This window comes from Fulmarus glacialis, unplaced genomic scaffold (genome assembly GCF_000690835.1).
Source record: "Fulmarus glacialis isolate BGI_N327 unplaced genomic scaffold, ASM69083v1 scaffold21605, whole genome shotgun sequence".
NCBI classification, from domain to species: domain Eukaryota; kingdom Metazoa; phylum Chordata; class Aves; order Procellariiformes; family Procellariidae; genus Fulmarus; species Fulmarus glacialis.
The window spans coordinates 18,958-37,093 of record NW_009211441.1 but is presented as its reverse complement, the minus strand read 5'-3'; the positions used below and the strand labels follow the sequence as shown (position 1 = coordinate 37,093).

The 18,136-nt window shown below is 43.5% G+C and overlaps 1 protein-coding gene across 1 annotated transcript in view; it reads left to right on the top strand.

Annotated features, from left to right (window-relative positions):
* Window positions 1–18,136, top strand: part of SH3PXD2A (SH3 and PX domains 2A) — a 32,474-nt gene that overhangs the window by 8,398 nt on the left and 5,940 nt on the right. Inside the window, exons 3-5 of the mRNA XM_009577550.1 lie at window positions 96–179; window positions 12,404–12,521; window positions 18,029–18,136. The exon at window positions 18,029–18,136 is cut by the window's right edge and continues 239 nt beyond it. Coding sequence (XP_009575845.1) covers window positions 96–179; window positions 12,404–12,521; window positions 18,029–18,136 — 310 coding nt within the window. The remainder of the gene's footprint in view (window positions 1–95; window positions 180–12,403; window positions 12,522–18,028) is intronic.

Here is an 18,136-nt window from a genome sequence, read left to right as displayed (position 1 = left end):
CTTGTAAATGCCATTTTTTTTTTTTTTTTCTCCCCCCCCCAACATTTTTTTTTTTTTTTTTTTTTTTTTATGTTTCCATCCATGTTCCAAACTAGTTTCTAAGCGACGCAAGGCTCACCTGAGACGCCTGGACCGGCGATGGACGCTGGGCGGGATAGTCAACAGGCAGCACAGTCGAGGTGAATTAATAGCTTCCTATGGCACCAGCCCCCAAGGGTGCACCAAAAGCCATGCTGCAGCTTCAGCTGTTGTGTGCCGGAGTCTGCATCTTTGGCACTCCGGTAGAGGGAGGCTGAAGCCCCAGAATTCAGATGTGGATTTCGTACGTGACAGCTTGAGAGTATCTTGGAGCCAGGGTTAGGCACCCCAAGAGCTGGAAGCTAATAACCAAGGGTAACTCTGCAGTCTGACTCCTCGTGCTGCTTGGGGAAACTCACATCTGTTGTGTTTTAACTTCAGGCATATTCGTACTCAGTCTTTCCTACCTCAGTAAGGACAAGTGATACTTTCAGGGCTATTAAAATGAGAAGAATGCCAAAAAGCCATGGTCTAAGATGTGCGCACTGGAAAAGCGCTTGGTGTGGAAAGATGAGAATCATTCCAGTTTCGGTCCCCTCTCTTCCTTGCAAGCAGTGCTTGGTACTAAAGGCAGACTTCCTCAGAACTTTTGGGAGCTTTTGGTGTCAGGTCTAAGTGTTTAAAATACCACCAGTAGCAGGTTTTTTTGGTGGTGGTTTTTTGTTGTGTTTTTTTGTTTTTTTTTTTTAGCTTTGCTGATCTAACAGGGAGCATGGCAGGGTCGGGGGGGAACACCTTGTGTTCTGAAGCTGCATTTGGGTAAAGTCTGAGGAATCTTCCAAACCAATCATTTCTCCAGTACATGTGAATCATCTTTCCCAGAATAAAGGTACCCCTTTCTACCCCCTTCTCGCAAGATTGTCCAGATGTGGTATTCGTTGCACTTTAAAAAGGAAGGAGGTGGGGGGGAGCACCATTTGCACCTTTGTGTAACTTTCAGACAACCTTACTGAGGGGATAGAACCAAATGTAAGCACAAAAGAAGCTTCCCAGTTGAGGAAAAAGTGCCTTTTCCTACTAAGGGGAGAATGTACTTTCAAAGTAGCAAATTTATCTTCTCCTGGATTTGGTGGTGGTTCTATGTGCAGACTCGTGTGTGTCAAGCACATCCAACTTTTCAGTGACCTTTTACCTTTGCCTCAAAGTATTATTGAGGAAACCAAAATAACAAGAGGGGTGTTCTTCCTGTAGCTTGACCCTGCAGCAACCGGAACTACCCCCAGAAGGCAAGGTCTTGCTTCTCAGCCACCAAATACACTCTGAAGGCACCAAAAAAAAACCCCAGAAGCACACATGCTGGCTTGTGAAAAAGAACTTGTGCTTATTTCTGTACCCCAAGAGTTTGGGAGCTGCTTATTTTGCATTGTCAAACTCTGCCAGATACTTCCTGGCAGTTTAACTGCGAGAATTTCTGGGAATCAGTTTTCTAAAGAATTTGTTTACTAGTTTAAACAAATACATCCTTCCATATTTATATAATATTGCAAACAAAGATCCATAAAATATTAAGACTGCATGATCAGTCCCTTAGCATAGTCGATTGGTAAGACTGAAGGACCTAAGTTGCATTACCAGGTTTTCCCTCTTGCACTGTTACGCCCACCATCTGTGTGCATCTTCTCCAGACCTGCCATCTGGCCAGTGTCACAGTGCCTTCCCTGGCAGTCTTCCCCACCACAGGCTCCCCTAGTCTCTTCCATCCCTGCCTTTTTCTTGCTCCATAACAGTTTCTTCCCTATTAGGCCCAAGCAATGCTGGGGTTTTGAGTGTGTTGGAGAATATGTGCTTTATCTCAAATTAAATCTCAGCACTTGAACTTGGCACAAACAGCAGCATCTCAAGGTTTGGGGCACCCTCCATGGCTGAGCCGCTTCTATAAGCGCTCTCCAATGCATTTCAACCACAGCTAGCCAGGCTGGCTAAAAATAATCTGTTTAATGTCATCTGAAATAGTAGGTTAGGGAGCTCTTACAGGAGCAGGCTGATTGGAACTAAAGAAAGTGATTTGAGTACTTGGGGGGCAGGTTGGAGACAGTGGCTTCATCATCTGGCATAGCTGCAGCCTGTACAGACATCTACCCCTTCCAAACTGCAGTTGTTGAATGTGTGAGTCTCTCTGGGTGTCCGGCCTGCTGCTCTCTAACAGATCACAGTTTATGTGAGGTCAAGAGAGATTCTTTCTCCCTTCTTTCCCTCCCATCTCAGCCCAAAAGACTTCTAACAAGGCCAAATTTGGGTGGGTTTGCACAGAAATGACAGAATGCATGAAGTGTACACACGCACCCCCCTGCCAACCTTCAAGTCTCTGCTCCAAAGCACAGAAGAACTAGGGCTGCTCAAACAGGAGGTTGCCAGAATTGTTCAACGCAGGGAAAACAGTTTCCCCTCCCCCATTTGGCCTCTTTCTTGGAAATAAATTCAATTAAACATTTTGGCTGAAATTCTTCCCACCCAGTGATATTCTGCTTGAGATAGTTCCTGCTGTTGGAAGGGTTAGCTCCGAAAGTTCACTGGAGTTTAAAAGCAAGCTGTAAAGGATGCTTCCCTTTATATTTATGCTTGGGTACCACTAATAAGCCGTTTTACTGACTAGGTCTGTGATAGAACCACTTAAAAGCCAGAACTGAAGGAATTAAGCATTGTTTCTGAAGGCCAGGATTTTCTAAGTGACTTGGATATTAAAAATACTGCAAAAGCCTGAGTGCAGAAGGGAAGGGTGTTTGCTTTCCTGTTACAGACTGCCTAATGGGTGAGAATTATCAGGGGTAACATATGGCTTATTTATTTCTATCCTTTCCAAAGCCATTTGCAGAGGCTAAGCATCCCTGAACTTCAGGTATTTGGGAGCAATGTTACCAAGTCTGTGAATAAGAAACATGAAAGGCAAATTATTGAATATCATGGTAGTGCTCCTTTATTTAAAGCTGAAAAAAATCTGCAAAGAGAACAGCTGTAGTCTGTTTTTACAAAGAGAAACAGATGACATTTGTTGCTGAACTTTTCCCTTTAAAATGGTCTGTGGTGTGCCCAGATCTAAGAGATTACATTGGTTTATGTTTCTTACGTAGCTGCAGAGCTTGGTGGTTTCTTTTTTAATGTTAAATGTTTTTAAATGTGGTACATTTTCTAAACTTTTGTCTATACTTTACGAAACTCCAATAATACAAATATGGATTGTGAGGAGAAGCGTGAACGTTTGTAGTTTTCCTCAGTCCGGGCACTTGTTAGACCTGCAAGCTGCAGAGTTCATGTTTTCTTGTACTGGCTGAAATGCTAATTCTACTTGTGCATTTATTTGGAACTTCCCCTGGAAGAGGGCTTAGGATTGTTTACAGGCTAATTTCATGAGAAGTCATTTGTGCTATTACACTTTGATTGGGAAAAGTGGGGGTTTACATGCCTGTTTTATATGCCAGATATTTCAAAAGTTGTTGCTGCTTTGGTTTTGTGCCCAACACTTTCAACTGAAGCTGTTACAATGCAGGAAAGTACTTTAAAGTTATTCATATCAACAATATAGTGACATATGGGCTGAATTTCTGCCAAATGAGCTTATTATTTAAGAGTAGTTGCTAGCACAAGAAATAAGCTATTCAATGAAAGAGGTAAAGTTAGAACTTGGAAACTGTAGGTCTTCCTGCTGCTTGCCTAACTTAGGGAGAAAGGGAGCTTGATGAGAAGAGATGTATGGGTTGTAGAAGGAAGGCTGCCACGTAACCCAGTGGTCTTGATATTTGAACCCCATCTTGAGTTGGTCTTGATACTTGAACTCCATCTCCTAGCCTAGGTGGGTCATTCTGCAGCCAGTTTTCTAGCTGTGGAAAGAGCCCTCAATCAGTACTGGTAATCCAGCCTGGCTGGTGTGCTCATGCACTCTTACTCTTTCCAGCATCCTACCAGAGCTGCTTTGCCCTCTTTGGCAGCCCCTTCATTATTCACAGGACTTCTCCCTTTGTTTTCACTCTTTTTCCCTGCTTGTCCTTGATGCTGGTGAAATGTTTGTCACTCGCAGCACAAGGCTACTTTGCTATGCTAAATCAAACCAGCACAGAGCAGCTTCAGACTTAGTTTGTTATTTTTTTTCTTTGTCTCCTTTTTTTTTTTTTTTTTTTTTTTTTTTGCCTCCTCTGTGCTCCAAGGAAAGTAGTAAATGTTTATTGCCCCTTGCTGGTTGAAGAAAGAGCATGTGCAATACAGAACTGTTTAGAAGAAATGTCATAATTGTTATTTTCTATCTGTTGGCATGAGGTTTTCTGTTTCTTAAAAAAAATAAAAGGGAGAGAGAGGGACAAAGGCTGAAGAGCTCCTGTCTGCAGATGAACACATTTGATAACTGTGGACAGTTATTTTCTCTGCTGAATATTTAGACAAGTAAAACAAAGTCCATGTTGAATTAATGCATTGCTTTCTGGAACAGCGAGACTTTTTCCAGAAGCAGGTCTGACAAAGGGGGGGTGGAGCGGAGGAGTGGGGGAGGGCAAGCGCAGACTGCTGACTGAGGGGAAAGTATTTTGAAAGAAAATTCTTCTGTGGTTTGGAAGATGTAGGGTTGAGGCTGTTGCATTTTGCTGAGAAATCGTTAATTGGCTAATTTCTATCCCAATTCCCCCCTGTTCCCACCCCTACCGGCATTTCAAACAAGGATGGGGTCACAGAAAGTTGGGGCCATGTACAAACACCAGCTGAGCAAAGGAAATTACTCCCTTACTTGGTTGCCTCCTGAAGTCCTGCAGATAACTTCCACACTTATTTATGGAGGCAGAAAAGAGCAAACTTATAAAATATAGGTGAAGGAGAGGTATGCAAAACAGGGCGCTTAGAACTTGGAAGCAGAAACGTATGAGTGCTGGCCATTTGCCTGGGAGAGATGAGACTGATTATGCAGGGCTGGAAACGTGCATGGTATTTTAGCTGCTTAAAGGCAAGGTTCCTGTCCCAAGTAGTTTACAGCCTAAACAAAGAGAACGAGATCTGCGCATCAAAGGAGCCTGGGCAAGTGGCAATTTGGCATGCATCTTATTATGACCAAAAGGTTTTTCACAGTGGAAAGTGATATTTATTTGGTATTTTTAAAAGCTTTTAGAGAAGGACTAAAACTAAGCTTGTTTGGCAAGGCAGGAAGTCAGAGTAGGTAAGGCTTATTTTAGGAAGGATTTGAGAGTTTCAGGTTATTTGATACCACGGAGGAGGCAGCCTACTCGGGTTGATGAGGCATCATAAGAAAGGCATGGGACTGAGTGGGAAAAGATGAAAGGATTTGGAGGAGTGGGAAATCCAAAGGGAACATGTGAGAGTGTGTAGTAGGATATTAAAGCAAGGCACACAGGCTTGAAAATTCGAGATGGGACAACTGAATTGGGTGTACACTTGGTAGGAGTCTGGCTGAAGTACCAGAGTGCTGCTGTGTCAAGAGCCTTGGGCAAGAATGGCACGATGAAAGTCTGGGAAGGGAGCAAAGGAGGCAGGAGGTGGCTGTAGTGGCTGTGCAAAAGAGATTGAAGGGCTAAATCTGGGCTCTAGCAGTGAGGAGCAGCAGTGATAGATATAGATATTTTGAAGATATTGGGGAAAGGAACAGTTACCTTGGTGATAGACTAGGAGGAATCTGAAACAACCAGTGCCAAGGGAATTGGGAAGATTGAATAAAGAAGATTTGGAAAGTGCTACTGAAGCTCTACGTTACAACTCGAGCAGTAAAACTGTAGGTCTGCTTTACTTGACCTGACAGTAAGTATAAATCCAGACAGCCAGAGGAGGGACCAAGTTGCCTTCTCAAGACACCTCATAACTTTAATGTGTAGTATGTGTGTGCACGAGCGCACGTGTAAAATCTGAAATTCTGGTTTGACAGATGGAATTGGAGGAGTCTCACGGGCTGTCAAGTTCAGTGTCTTGCTCTGTTAGACAATTAGGTACAGTTTCTTCAGGAACGGATGGAGCTTCATCTTAGATGTTTTGAGGTTTTTCCTGTGGGAGAGGTGTCTTAGCAGATCACCTGATACGGAAAATGCCAGGCCCAATGCCTAAAAATTCTTTGAGATTCCCCTTTTACTAGTAGACAGAAATGCAGCAGGTGAAACAAAAGAAAACCTATTTGGGTATATGCTGATTAAAGGGAATGTGATGGGATGGACATGTCTGCTGGCTCTTTAATTACAAGGAAAAAAACACAAAGCACTGTTGACATAGTCTGCCATTATCCAAAAATAAATGTTATTGGCATTAAGTCCTCCTAAACTTTAACAAGTTAAATGTAGCATCCCTAGTTTTTCTGCATCCAGTAAGTTGTAGCATAGCCATTGAACAGGCTGGGCGAGATGGAAGAAGTATTTCAGTCCCCACTACACTGTGGCTGCAAAGGTGACGTTTTACTACTTGAGTGTTGCTAAGGTGCCTACAGGTCATCTTGCTCTGCTGTAAATCATATGATGGTTTAAGAGCTATATTATAAATCCTATTTATGCAAAAAGTTGCACTTTACTAAATTCCATCTTAAAATAGGTGAGAGAAGATGTGTGCGCACTCTTAAATTATCCTAGCCTGGGTTTAGATCAAGTTTCATATGGGTTGCTTTAACTCTGCTTCCAGCAGTCTCAGAAATAGGCCTCAAAGTTAAGTGAAGCTGCATTGAAACTGGCGTGGCTTTGTACAGAGAAAAGTTTTACACAGAGTCTGTGGTGCCACCACTAAAAGAACCAGTCTTGCCTTTCCCAGCATCTTCCTTCTCCTTTACACTCATGCAGATATGCCGTGAACCAAACCAGGCTTAGGGTCATATTAACTTTTCCTTGATCAGGTTGGCTTCAAGTCCATCTCGCAGCAGAGTCATGAACTGTGCAAGGAGAGGTGGTGGGTGCGAAGCAGGATGAAGGAAAGAGAAGGGAACGGTCTCAGCTGCTGCAGCACTAGGCATGCATTCATAAACTTTTTAAAGCAGTGTTTTTAAAGCAGCTTTTTAGTTTTAAAGCTATTGCTATTTATGTATAGGAAAGGCTCAGCTTGGCAGAGCACCGTTATGTTGCTGGAGGGGATGCAAAATGGTTGCGTTGATGGTTTGGCATTCTTTTTCTCCTGACAGCCATGGAAGGGCGTTATATGTCTGTGGCTTGTGAAGGAGTGACCCATAACTCTCAAATACCACTGGCTTCCTTGTACCTGGTCCACTGAAAATAGCGTGGTTGCATACATCTGTACAAACCACGTACTATACATAGCTGTAATGCAGGGCATTATACAGCTCAAATGCTTTGTCCTGTATATATGCACACCTCTCAGCTGGACTGCAGCAACCTCTGCTATGCTTGCTGGGGGGAAATCTCGGTTGCTGGAAAAAGCCTGCTCTGTAGTATTGGGCTGTTACAAGGACGTGGGAACTGTCCTCTGCTGTCCACACTGTTTTCCCAGTGATCCACCAGGATCTGTCTCTAAATTTTGGCCCCAAGCCTCTACTGTCTTTCTTTGGGAGACTTTAGGTAGAACCAGAGTTAAAGAGAAGCCTGCCTTTCTTTGGGGAGGAGAAAAAGAAGGAGCAGAAGGATTGATAGGGAAGTGAGGTTTTGGAATTACTACTGGACTGAGTGCTGGGCTGCCAGGGTGTCTGGGAGGGCTAGGCAGAGCACAGCTACAAGTGGGTGGTGTGAGTTGGGTAGTCCAAACAGTGCAGAAATTCTTGTTGTGCATGTTTTAAATAGTGTCTGTGTCCAGGGAGGGGAGAGAATGACACATACTAATCCTTTCCTTCCAAGCGAAGTGGGTTGCAGTCAGATAATGCATGATGTGACAGACTTGCATCGTAGCTCTTTGCCAAACAGCTTTTGCTTCTTCATGCATGCCTTGTTCAGATTTACTAGTGCAGCTGAATTTCCAGTAGAGGTACCTCTTTCAGTTCAGCTGGGGAAGGTATCTTTGACCTGCAAATTAGAAGTAAAGAAATATAAGTGAAGTTGGCTAATTGAGCTATTAACAGATCTCTGGGTGTCACACATTAAGAACAGAGGTGTCTTTGTGCTATTTTCCGCAAATCTTGAAGGGGAATAGGACTCTCATCCCATTATTTCCAAAGTGCAGCGTTTTAGCTGATGTATGCGCTTTGTAGCGCGTAGTAAAGTTTATTCTGCCCACTTGACCTCAATGGTGAAGTTGATGTAATGGAAGCTGCAGCTGGGGAATACAAATTATACTTTTGTTTGCATTTTTTTTGCTGGTAATTATTAAGTCAAAACTTAATCAAAATTAAACACTTTCGTATTCTCTGTATATCTGGGCATACAACTTTGGTAGGTTCACTGACTTGTGTTTTATACCATTGCCTGTCATAGTATCTGAATGAAACCAGCATGATATTTCAGATTTGTCAGTGTAACTCAGAGCACTGTCTTTCTACTGGCTGATGCTCTGCTGATTCTCTCGTTAAACCATTCAGCTGTGCTAAATCTTTCCAGTAACCTTATATATCATTCATGAAGTGTCAAATATCTTCTCTTAAAGACTTTTGAATAGTAATCTGATATGTTGAATGCTACATCAATCCTCTTAAGTGACACAGCCACTGAAAGCTCCTCCTTCAGCAAATCTTGGTTTATACAAAACATCCACTGGCTAGACATAGTCTTTGCGAAGCAAAACAGAATTACACTTTGGTTGCAAGAGGGCCCATATCTCCAGAATACTATTTAAGTTACAAACCTCATGTATGTTTGTGGTATCCCCTGCACCACTGAAAGAAACCAAACGTGTAGTCTTGGAAATGGCTGTAATTTTTGCTGTGAAAGTGCTTTGCAAGGGGAATTTGTAATGGTGGCTTCCTGTTTTTGATCTGTAGGCTTAAAAATAGAACTGCTAAACAAAAACATTGTAGGACCCTCTTTTCTAAGTGAATTTTTAACACTCTTTTGGTTGTCTTGCTTCATGGAAAAAGTTGGGTTTTTTTTCTTTCTTCCCTTCCTACTTTCATTCAGTCTTTTTCCCCTCCCTCTGTGCAGGGAGGAATCACCTGAAGGCTCTCCTCTCAAAGAGCGGTAGTCTTGGGTTGAAAGCCACAAGACTGAAGATCTAAGCAACAGAGGTGCTCATGAATAGGCTAAAACAGTGGCAGCTCAGAAAAGCCCACCAGTTTCACCTGTGCATTCCAGTGTCACAGTACTTGGACAGGGCTCCATCCTCCTTAGCACTGAGTGTGTTAGTTTCTAGAGCTGGCCAGTGTCTCTGGTCATTCAGAGCCACTGATGGGCAGTATCGAGTGTGGTGTGTGCAAGGCAGCAAGGTGAGAGCAGCAACACACAAAGCAGTAATCTCAATACTGGGGGCAGAGTGCTGCTCAAGAGCAGTCTTTCTGCTCAGTAAACCTAAGCAATAGTGAAAAGCTCAGGAAGGAGGCTGAAGCTCTCTCAGCTGGGGATGTGGCTTCTCCATGCAGCTGGCAGCCAGTTTTTCAATGCGCCACCTCAACAGCATGGTCAGCCCTTCCTGGCCTGTTTCATGCAGAATGAGAGGACTTGGAGGATATCTCTGCTATTCTGCCTTACCTTGAAACTAACTGGAAGGGAAGTCTAGGAGTCAGTGGCTGGGAGGAAGGCAGTAATGAACAGGTAAAGCAGTGATGTGTGCCCACATGCATAGCTGCAGTCCCAGAAGTTGTATTTGCAGAAGTTGCTGGCTATTGTAGTAGCTTGCATGGATCTGTTGTCCTTTTTCCTGGCAAGCCGCTCACCTGTATTTGGAATGGAGAGAGTGGGTTTGTGTGGGGGAGAAAGGGATCTAATGTTTGGAAGGTGATTGCATCCTAGTTTGCAAAGGACCCTTACCTCAAATTTTGATTTCCCTTGAAGGATCACACTCAGAAATGCTGTTGGGTTTGATGGGTGACCACTGTCTCAATTCCTCGCACAGGAGAAGTCCTGCTGGAGCAGGAGTTTGGAAAGCTGTGTTGAAATCCAGGAGTGAGCACCTCACTCCTGGCCTCCTACCCTGTCCTCTGCAGAAGGAGGAAGGTCACATCCCTAAAGAGTGAAACCACTCTGCCCAGCAAGAGGAGCTGAATAGCTGGCTTTAGCTGCGGCAGGGACTGCTGTTTATGTGGAGGAAAAATAAGATAGAGAAACTTCTGTTGTAGCTGTAGTGGCAAGGGTGAACTCTGATAGCCTGGGTTATAAAGCAGCTTTGGTATGGGAGAGAGACAAAGCAGGGCCTTCTTCCGATGCCCAGCAAACATGTGGCTTAGCTCTTCATTGCTGTCCTAAAAACATCCCTGGAAGTGTCTGAAGCAATGTGTATCTGGACAGTGCTGCAGCTCTGTGCACCTGAACTTTCCCTTGACCCCCTCCTCTCAGCGACAAGATCTAGCTGCGCAGGCATCTTCTGCAATTCAGTTTAGTGCTTGGGGCTTTGCATGCAGTGGAAACTGGGCATGTAACTCCTTCAGCAGCAGTCATTTGAAATAGGGGAAAAATGAGTCCGCCTTTACCGTGCAGAGCAGAAACCCAGCTAAGAAAACTGTCCTGTAACTTTGAAGCCGGGTTTCATTAGCCGGGTTTCGTTTGTCAGGCCTCATCTTGTAGTAGAGTATTTCTGTGGGGAAGCTGTCATATCCTGATGGTACTAATTACAAACTAGCTGGAATTCCTTACCAGTGATAAAACAGCTAAAGCAGCCCTCCTAGGGGAGAGCAGGAGAGAGTATTTTCCTCTTGGACGCAAAGGTTTTGACAGGATTTACCCCATCAGAATCACAAGGATCCAAATGTGACCCGTCAAGGGAAGTTGACTTCAGAGATGTAGCTTTGCTGAATTTTCTGCCATCAGATGCTCTGCCAACATTTTTTTCCCCTTTCTGAGGTATTATTTCTTACTTTGTCTCAGTAAGGTTTGGGGTGGGGTTTTTTTTTGGGGGGGGGCAGCTAGGAGGGGTTGGTTTTTTGTTTTGTTTTGTTTTAAGTTTCTATGCTTTGTCCAGCAACAAAATGCAGTTGAGCCACAAAACCAAACAGATGGTTGGGTCTGCTTCACTCTCTCCAAAAGAGTGTTTGCCTCAAGCTGCTGCAACCTTTTCATAGCTCCTTTGTTTTGCAGTGATCAGGAACTCTGGATTCACTTAATTTCCTGCCTATTCCTGTGCACTGACAACCCTCTATTTGTTCCTGGCCGTGCCTTGTTGCGATTGCCAGTAGAAAGTGCTAGGAAGGCCAGTTGGGGTGCGCTTTATTGCTTGCCTTCCCTGCCTTTGATCTAGCTACAGAAACTCATGCTGTTACGTGTACTGTAGCTTGGGTTCAGGAGAGGGGTTTGGTAGCACTTTCCGTGTCTGCTGCTGCAGAGCAAGGCTGGTAGATCAAGTTTTCAATGCCAGTTGTAATTTTTTTAAGCTAACGGAGGAAAAGGTTGACTTTGAATGTGATGGAAATGCTACAGTAAATGACTCCTGGTGGGTGGAGGAAGATGCTGAGAAAGTGTCTGTTCTGCTCTGCTCATTGGCTTGCTCTCAGCAAGTCTGCTCACCTCTGCCCGGCCGGGAAGGGGAGAGCCGATGATGAATAGGGATGCTAAGTTTTTGGCTCAAACACTATACTTGAAATCTAGCCTGTGCTTTTGAAGCATGTGTCTTAAGCTCTGGTCCTCCTTTTCTGTTGTCACCCATGTATTTTTCTGGAGTGAGGTCTAGCAGAAGTATGTTTGCAAAACACTTCACAACCCGTGAATGCAAGATGCTGTATGGTCTCCTGTCAAATGCAAACCCCCTACATTCTTTTGTCACTTTTTAAATGTTGTTTCAAGCTTGTTGCTGTAGACCCACACTGTTCGAGAGGTGCAAGGAGAGCAGTGTGATGGGCCAGCCCCTCTGAGTTGGGGAGGATCGGTCCCTCTCAGGGTGCAGGGCTCGGGTTTCAGTAACACAATGCTTCGTGCAGCCGTGTGCGTGTTCAAAAGAGCCAACTGGCTGGAGCTCCCGCGGTGACGCTTGGCTGATTTGGCAGTCGGGTTGATTCTGTCAAGTTACAGTATAGGAGTTAAGTCCAGCTTCAAATCCTCTCCCTTACCCGCTCAAGGAACTTGCATAGGGATGGGGGCGGGAAGAAGGGGGGAAGCTCTCTAGGGACTTTGTGTCATTATTGGCATGGAAACACTTTGTGATTATCAGCAGCAGGGTAGTGGCAAGGGGCTGATTATCTATCATGTCGTCAGCGTAAATAATCAGTGGGCCCCTGAGCAGGGCTCCGCCTTTTGTAATGGCTCCACGTAATCACTGCATAACAGTTTAAAAGCAAGCAGAACAGAAAAACAGCTGGACTAATTCTGACCCTAACTGATGTTGCCTTTTCTCCCCTCACTAGAAGAGAAATATGTCACTATCCAACCGTACGCCAGCCAGGGGAAGGATGAGATTGGGTTCGAAAAAGGGGTCACCGTGGAGGTCATCCAAAAGAACCTGGAAGGATGGTGGTACATAAGGTAAAGAAACTGCAGCCAGATTGCTGCAGAACCTGTAACAATGAGCTTTTCTGATCATTCACTTAATGTTAGCATTTAAATAATTCTGTAGCTGGGCAAGGAAGCCCAAATTCTTCATAATGGCTCTTGAAGAAATGTAAAGAAAAGGCTGAGACAATACAATGGTGATTAAAGTAACACTACAGTGTCTGCAAAAGCTGTGGACCATTCCAGTGGGGAAATTCCTGAACTTGTAGATTTTTTTTTTTCTTCCTTCAAGTTAAAAGCCCATATCTGAGCTAAGATCTGTGAGACCTAACAAGGCTTTCTGTTGTAATTTTAATGTGTTTTCAGTGTAAGAGTTATTCTGCAACATGTTCAAATCTGTTTATAGCAATGCTGAGAGGCTGACTGTGATCTCTTGAGCTGTTTGGGGCAGGTAGTGCTATTTTCAAGGATATAAGAGATCAGTTTGCTGGGTATAGCCCTTTTCCAAACTTATTGATGGTTTCAACTAATTTGCCTGATTTCTGCCTATCCACATTAGATACTCCTAATGTAGAGGGACTGGATTCCAAGGGCAGGCGAAGTTATCCTTGTGAATCAAACTTTGTTATGTATTTGAAACAGCAGTCATAGAGGAGACTTGTGACTTAAGAATCCCCTTTTTAAATGCTTATAGGAAGAATGTGTAGATACGTCTCAGATAGTGATATAAGGTGTCAGGATGAGTACTTAATAAGAGCTTTCTCCATCTAGGTTCACACAGCACTTAGGTTTTATTGTTCTTTCATGATTCTGCCCCTTGTTTTGTATCTGTGTGTGAATCCAGCAGTGCTGTGACATCCCATTTCTCTTTAAACAAGATGTGATACAACAGGTAGCTTAAAAACAGAGGTTTATCTCTTGGGCAGTGCAAAACATCTCATCTAGTCATCTTTTTCCATTCAGCCTGTAATTATAGTGATTCCCCTCCCCCCCCAAAAGCCATAACTTGCTTTTGTTTGAATTCTGTTTGATTTATCAGCTGTGAATGAGGACTATGAAAATGCTGACTGAAGCAATGTTGTTGTTTTTCCTGATGTCCCTTACTTAGAAAACTGATTTCCCCCCCTCCCTCCCTTCTGTCTAATGCTCCCATAGAGGGAATAGGTTAATAAAGATAGCAGTGGAGCCAGGAAGGCACTCGAGATAGGAGAAACTCAGAAATGCCTGGGTTTGGTCAGGTCATTTTTTTTTTTCCCCTTTAATCACTCACAGAAGTGGAATCCAAAGTTGCAGATAGAGGAATCAAGAGCACATAGGTTTTCTGAGGGGAGAAACATTGTAAGACATCTTTAGTTTATTTTGGTATTCTCCTTTTGAAATGCAGCCTTATTACTACTGTAGGTTGCTCTTTGCCATATTAACAGTTCTACAAAAAGCAGAATTTCTTTTTTTCCCTTTTCCTCACACACTCCTTTGGGCCAACCCAAAACACACATTTTTTAGCAGAAGTGCATTCTGGTGGACAGTGATGCTGCAATGGCTTAAGTGGCTCCTTCATGGTGATCTGCTGGAAGGACAGTGGATGCCCCAGCCACCCCATGGTAGTTGGGGAATGCAGCATGCTCTTGGCTTTTTTGTAAGAGGTATTTTGAGTTGAGCAACTCCTCTTCCTGTTGAAAGGTGGGTTAGGTGCTCCCTATATATGTGTTACAAGTGTCTTGGGTGTCAGCCATCATCCTCTCTGCTGCTCTGGAGCGCTATGCTGCAGTCTTGCTGGAGGATTAAACTGCTCTTAGAAACAGGTTTTCTTTTCCTATGGGCAACACTTCTGGAAATGTTGATGTAGTGATCTGTCCCGGCAAGCTGGTCCTTTGCAGCCTGGGTAGCTGATCTCTAACTTCTTGTGCTGTTTATTAGACTTAAACTGCTCTGAATACTGTTAGGTACCACTGAGAAAAGAATTCCTCTTCTGCAGAAATACACTTTTCTGAATATTGAGTGCCTTAAAAGGAGCAACTTGTTCTCCTGCAGTGAGTGTGAGGGGAGAGGGTGCAGGAAGATTCCACTGCAGTGGAATCCTGCTGCCTTGTTGTCTGCTGGGCTGGGTAACAGACTGAACACACACATCAATGTGTAGAAATAAAAACAAATCCAGCAGCTTGCAAATGCAATCCACCTTAAAGACATTAACTTGTTCCACCTTAAATATGTAATTTCCCTAGATTCCTGGCCATGTGCTGATCCTCATTTCCTGTCCTTCTTTTTTTTTTTTTCCCCTTTTCTTTTCTTTTTCTTTTTTTTTTTTTTTCTCCCTAGTTTGCTTCCCTCTGGAGTAATTCCAGTGCTCTGGAGCTGGAAAGCAGATGTGACTCTCAGACTCAGACTCACAGAGGCACTTCTGACTTTTTTTAACATTCCTATGGTTTGAATCTATTTTTTTCCTTCATGTAATATAAACAGGGAGGGCTTTGGAATCACCGAGGAATCAAATCACTGCACCTAATTCTGCAACCCTCTCAATTCAATGCTGTAGAAGCTAGAGGCAATATTTGTCTTCCTTTATTTTGCCCTGTGTGCATTCTATATTTTTTAAAAAAATCATTGGGACTTTGGAGAAGTGAAAGAAAGGCTCTGACCTGGGGTCCTTCTTAGGAGTTCAGTGAATCTGTGTGCTTCCCAGTATGATCATAGCTGGCATTAGGATCCACTATTTAGATCTTACTTTGTATCAATTACTGTCACCTGGAGGTAATCTCATGGTGCCCAAGTGGATTGCAGGCCAAGTAAGTAGCAATATGCTAAGTAAAGCTTTTGTTATGTGCCTGCGTCTTCATTTTGTGGTTCGTTCTGAGCCTCAGCCCGTGTGAATGAAGTGTAGTTGGGAGGTGTCAGCAGCACTGAAATAAGGAGGAATCTAGGATGGGGTTTGAAATGTCTCCAGTAAGTTGTGAATATAAATGGAGGAAGGATACTTGTGATTCGACTCCTAGATGTAAAATGAAGATCGTTACTGGTTCAGGACTTCTCTGAAGCTGATCAGCAGTTGCCTTAGTTCTTTCAACTATAAAACGGGGAGATCAAGTAGTCTTCTAAGGTGATGTTTGCAAAGGGCTTTGAGATTACCAAATTCAAGGACTAAGGTGAAAAATGTGAGCCTATTTGACTTACATAAGTAGCTTTTATTTGTGACGTTGCACAAATAAACTGGCAGTTGCTGGCAACTACTGCTCAGCATTAACCTCAGGTTGAATTTACTAACTCACAGGAAGAAATAACCAGCAACAGCCTCTCTACTGAGGGTATGTTGCCCAGAGTTATTAACTGTCCAGCTATTGCTGCTACTATTCATTGGGAGAAACTATGTGAGATCAGAGGTGTCTGAAGCAGCAGGGTTATATGGGCTGATCCAAAATACGTACAGTTGGCAGGAGAACTAACAAGCCAGTACAGAACCTGCCTGTGGCTGCCTTTCTGATCTTAAGCATGTTAAGTCTCCCACAAACTAAGATGGATGTAAACTGTTTTTTCTTGCTGATTTTGCACAATCAAGCTCTGTTGAAAGTAACCTTTGGAACTGGAGTGCTCAGTGCATTGGCCAATGTGGCTTTCTCACAGACAAAAACCTTTACATCTCCAGATCAGGTAAAGTTATAAATGTCCTTTAAAAAAAACTTCCCTGATGCATAGGCAGCAGAAAGCATTGGTCTGTAGCTCTGCAAAAGGGCCGTTTACTGCAAAAGGGGATGAAGCCAAAAGTCTTCAAGGCTGGAAAATGGCACTGAGAGATGCCTTGCTACAACAGGGGACGTGGCATATATTAAGGCCTGTTTCTCTTTTCTTTTTTTTTGGCTTGGTTTGAGGCTTATCAGAAAAGCCTCAAAGGGAGCAGGACTGAATAGACTCGAATTGCATCTTGACGTAGTATCAATGGCTGGATGCTGTGTACCTGTTGGAAGTCAAATCAAGTCATTGCCATTTTGCTACTTCTTGTTAGTGTCCATGCAGCAAACAAAGCTCAGAGCTGTTGGGATGCTTTGACACCAGAATCTTTGGAAAAACTTGTCGCTAAACTCTCTGAGCAGGGGAGATCCCATATCTTTGCCTTCATGTGTGACAGAAGGCAGGTATGTAGGGAGATGCAGCATCTCTAGTGACCTGGCTGATCTAGATGGGAGCAATTGTATTTGCTTTTGTACAGGAAGAGTAATGAAGAAGTCTAAGGAAGCAAACCTACGCTGCGTTTTCCTATTCTTCCCATAAAGTCCCAGCGCCACTCTTCAGTGTCTGGATGTGATGAATGAGCCCAGGGTGTGCCCTGGTGCAGAAATCTCAGCGCAAACCTCAGAATACAAGTGTTGGCATGATAAAGTTGCTCATCTGTCAGGGAATGACTTGCTGATATTCCTCCCCCCGCAGCTCCTTCTTCTGCTGTCTAACGAGTCTCCATTTTCATTAAAGAGCCTTATAGTCCTACTGTTTTAACCTTTGTATTTCCTGCAGATTTCCTGAGCACCAGAATTTTAATGGTGCCTGCTTTCCCACTTACCCAAAGCAGGCGCTTGAACTGTATCTTGAGAGATTAAAGAGAGAAGGGTTTCAGTGACTCACTCTGTAGCAAGTTAGGGTTTCATTAGGGAAAGCAGAGTTCATCCACATGGTCCTCCCTGGAGTCTGACTGTAATCTGAAATCCCTGCTGAGGTGTTAGGAATGGCAGGAGTTAGAAAAACCATCTTTCCAAAAGCCCAGTTGTGGAAGAATGACTTCAGTTTGAAGTGTAGCATGAGCAGCTCAGGCTGGTGCTCCGGGAACACATACTGGATTCAGGTGTCTATTCAAATTTCCCAGTTTATTTCTTCAAATAGCCCCTAGCTTGTTCAGGAAAATGAGTCTCCATCAAAGCCATTTTTCCTTAGTCAAATTGTTTCTTGACCTTGCAGTGCTAAAGGAAGCTGCAGTAGTTTGAGACCCATATTCTCCATAAGAGAAGCTGATCATACAGGACTGGGAGTTACGGGAGGAGGGGCAGTGTTTGTTATAATTGCCAGGGGGAAGGCTTGCACAAGGGCCTTATAAGCTGCAAACGTAGGGGCTCTGTACTGGGCTCTGTACACCCTTATTTTAGCCCTTTTCCATTTTGAGTTGCCACTAGGAACTATTAAAATCATTAAAATATTTTCCTCACTAGTTTGCTTTTTTTGCTGTATGGGAAAATACTGAGTTTGCCTAGTACTGTCTAAGCGTGGCATAAAACAAGTTGGTGAAGCCCTTTGCCTTGTGGGTAACTGTATTTCTTATCCAGAAAGACTCCTTCCTTAGGATGATTAGTGGCTTTTATCAGCAGTCCACAGTTCACTGCTAGCTCAGCTGACTTTGAGATGTCTAGTCAATAGGTAATAAATTAATAGAGACCACAAAAGCTTATCCAAGAACCGCAAATTTTGTTTTATGTTATCATCCATCACTTTTGCCTTAGCTATTATACCTGAAATGCGTGAGAAGGCTGTGTTTGATGTGATGATGTTTCCTTTTGCATCTGCAGGTATCTAGGCAAAGAGGGCTGGGCCCCAGCTTCGTATCTGAAGAAGGCTAAAGATGATCTTCCATCTAGGAAAAAGAACTTAACTGGGCCAGTGGAAATCATAGGAAA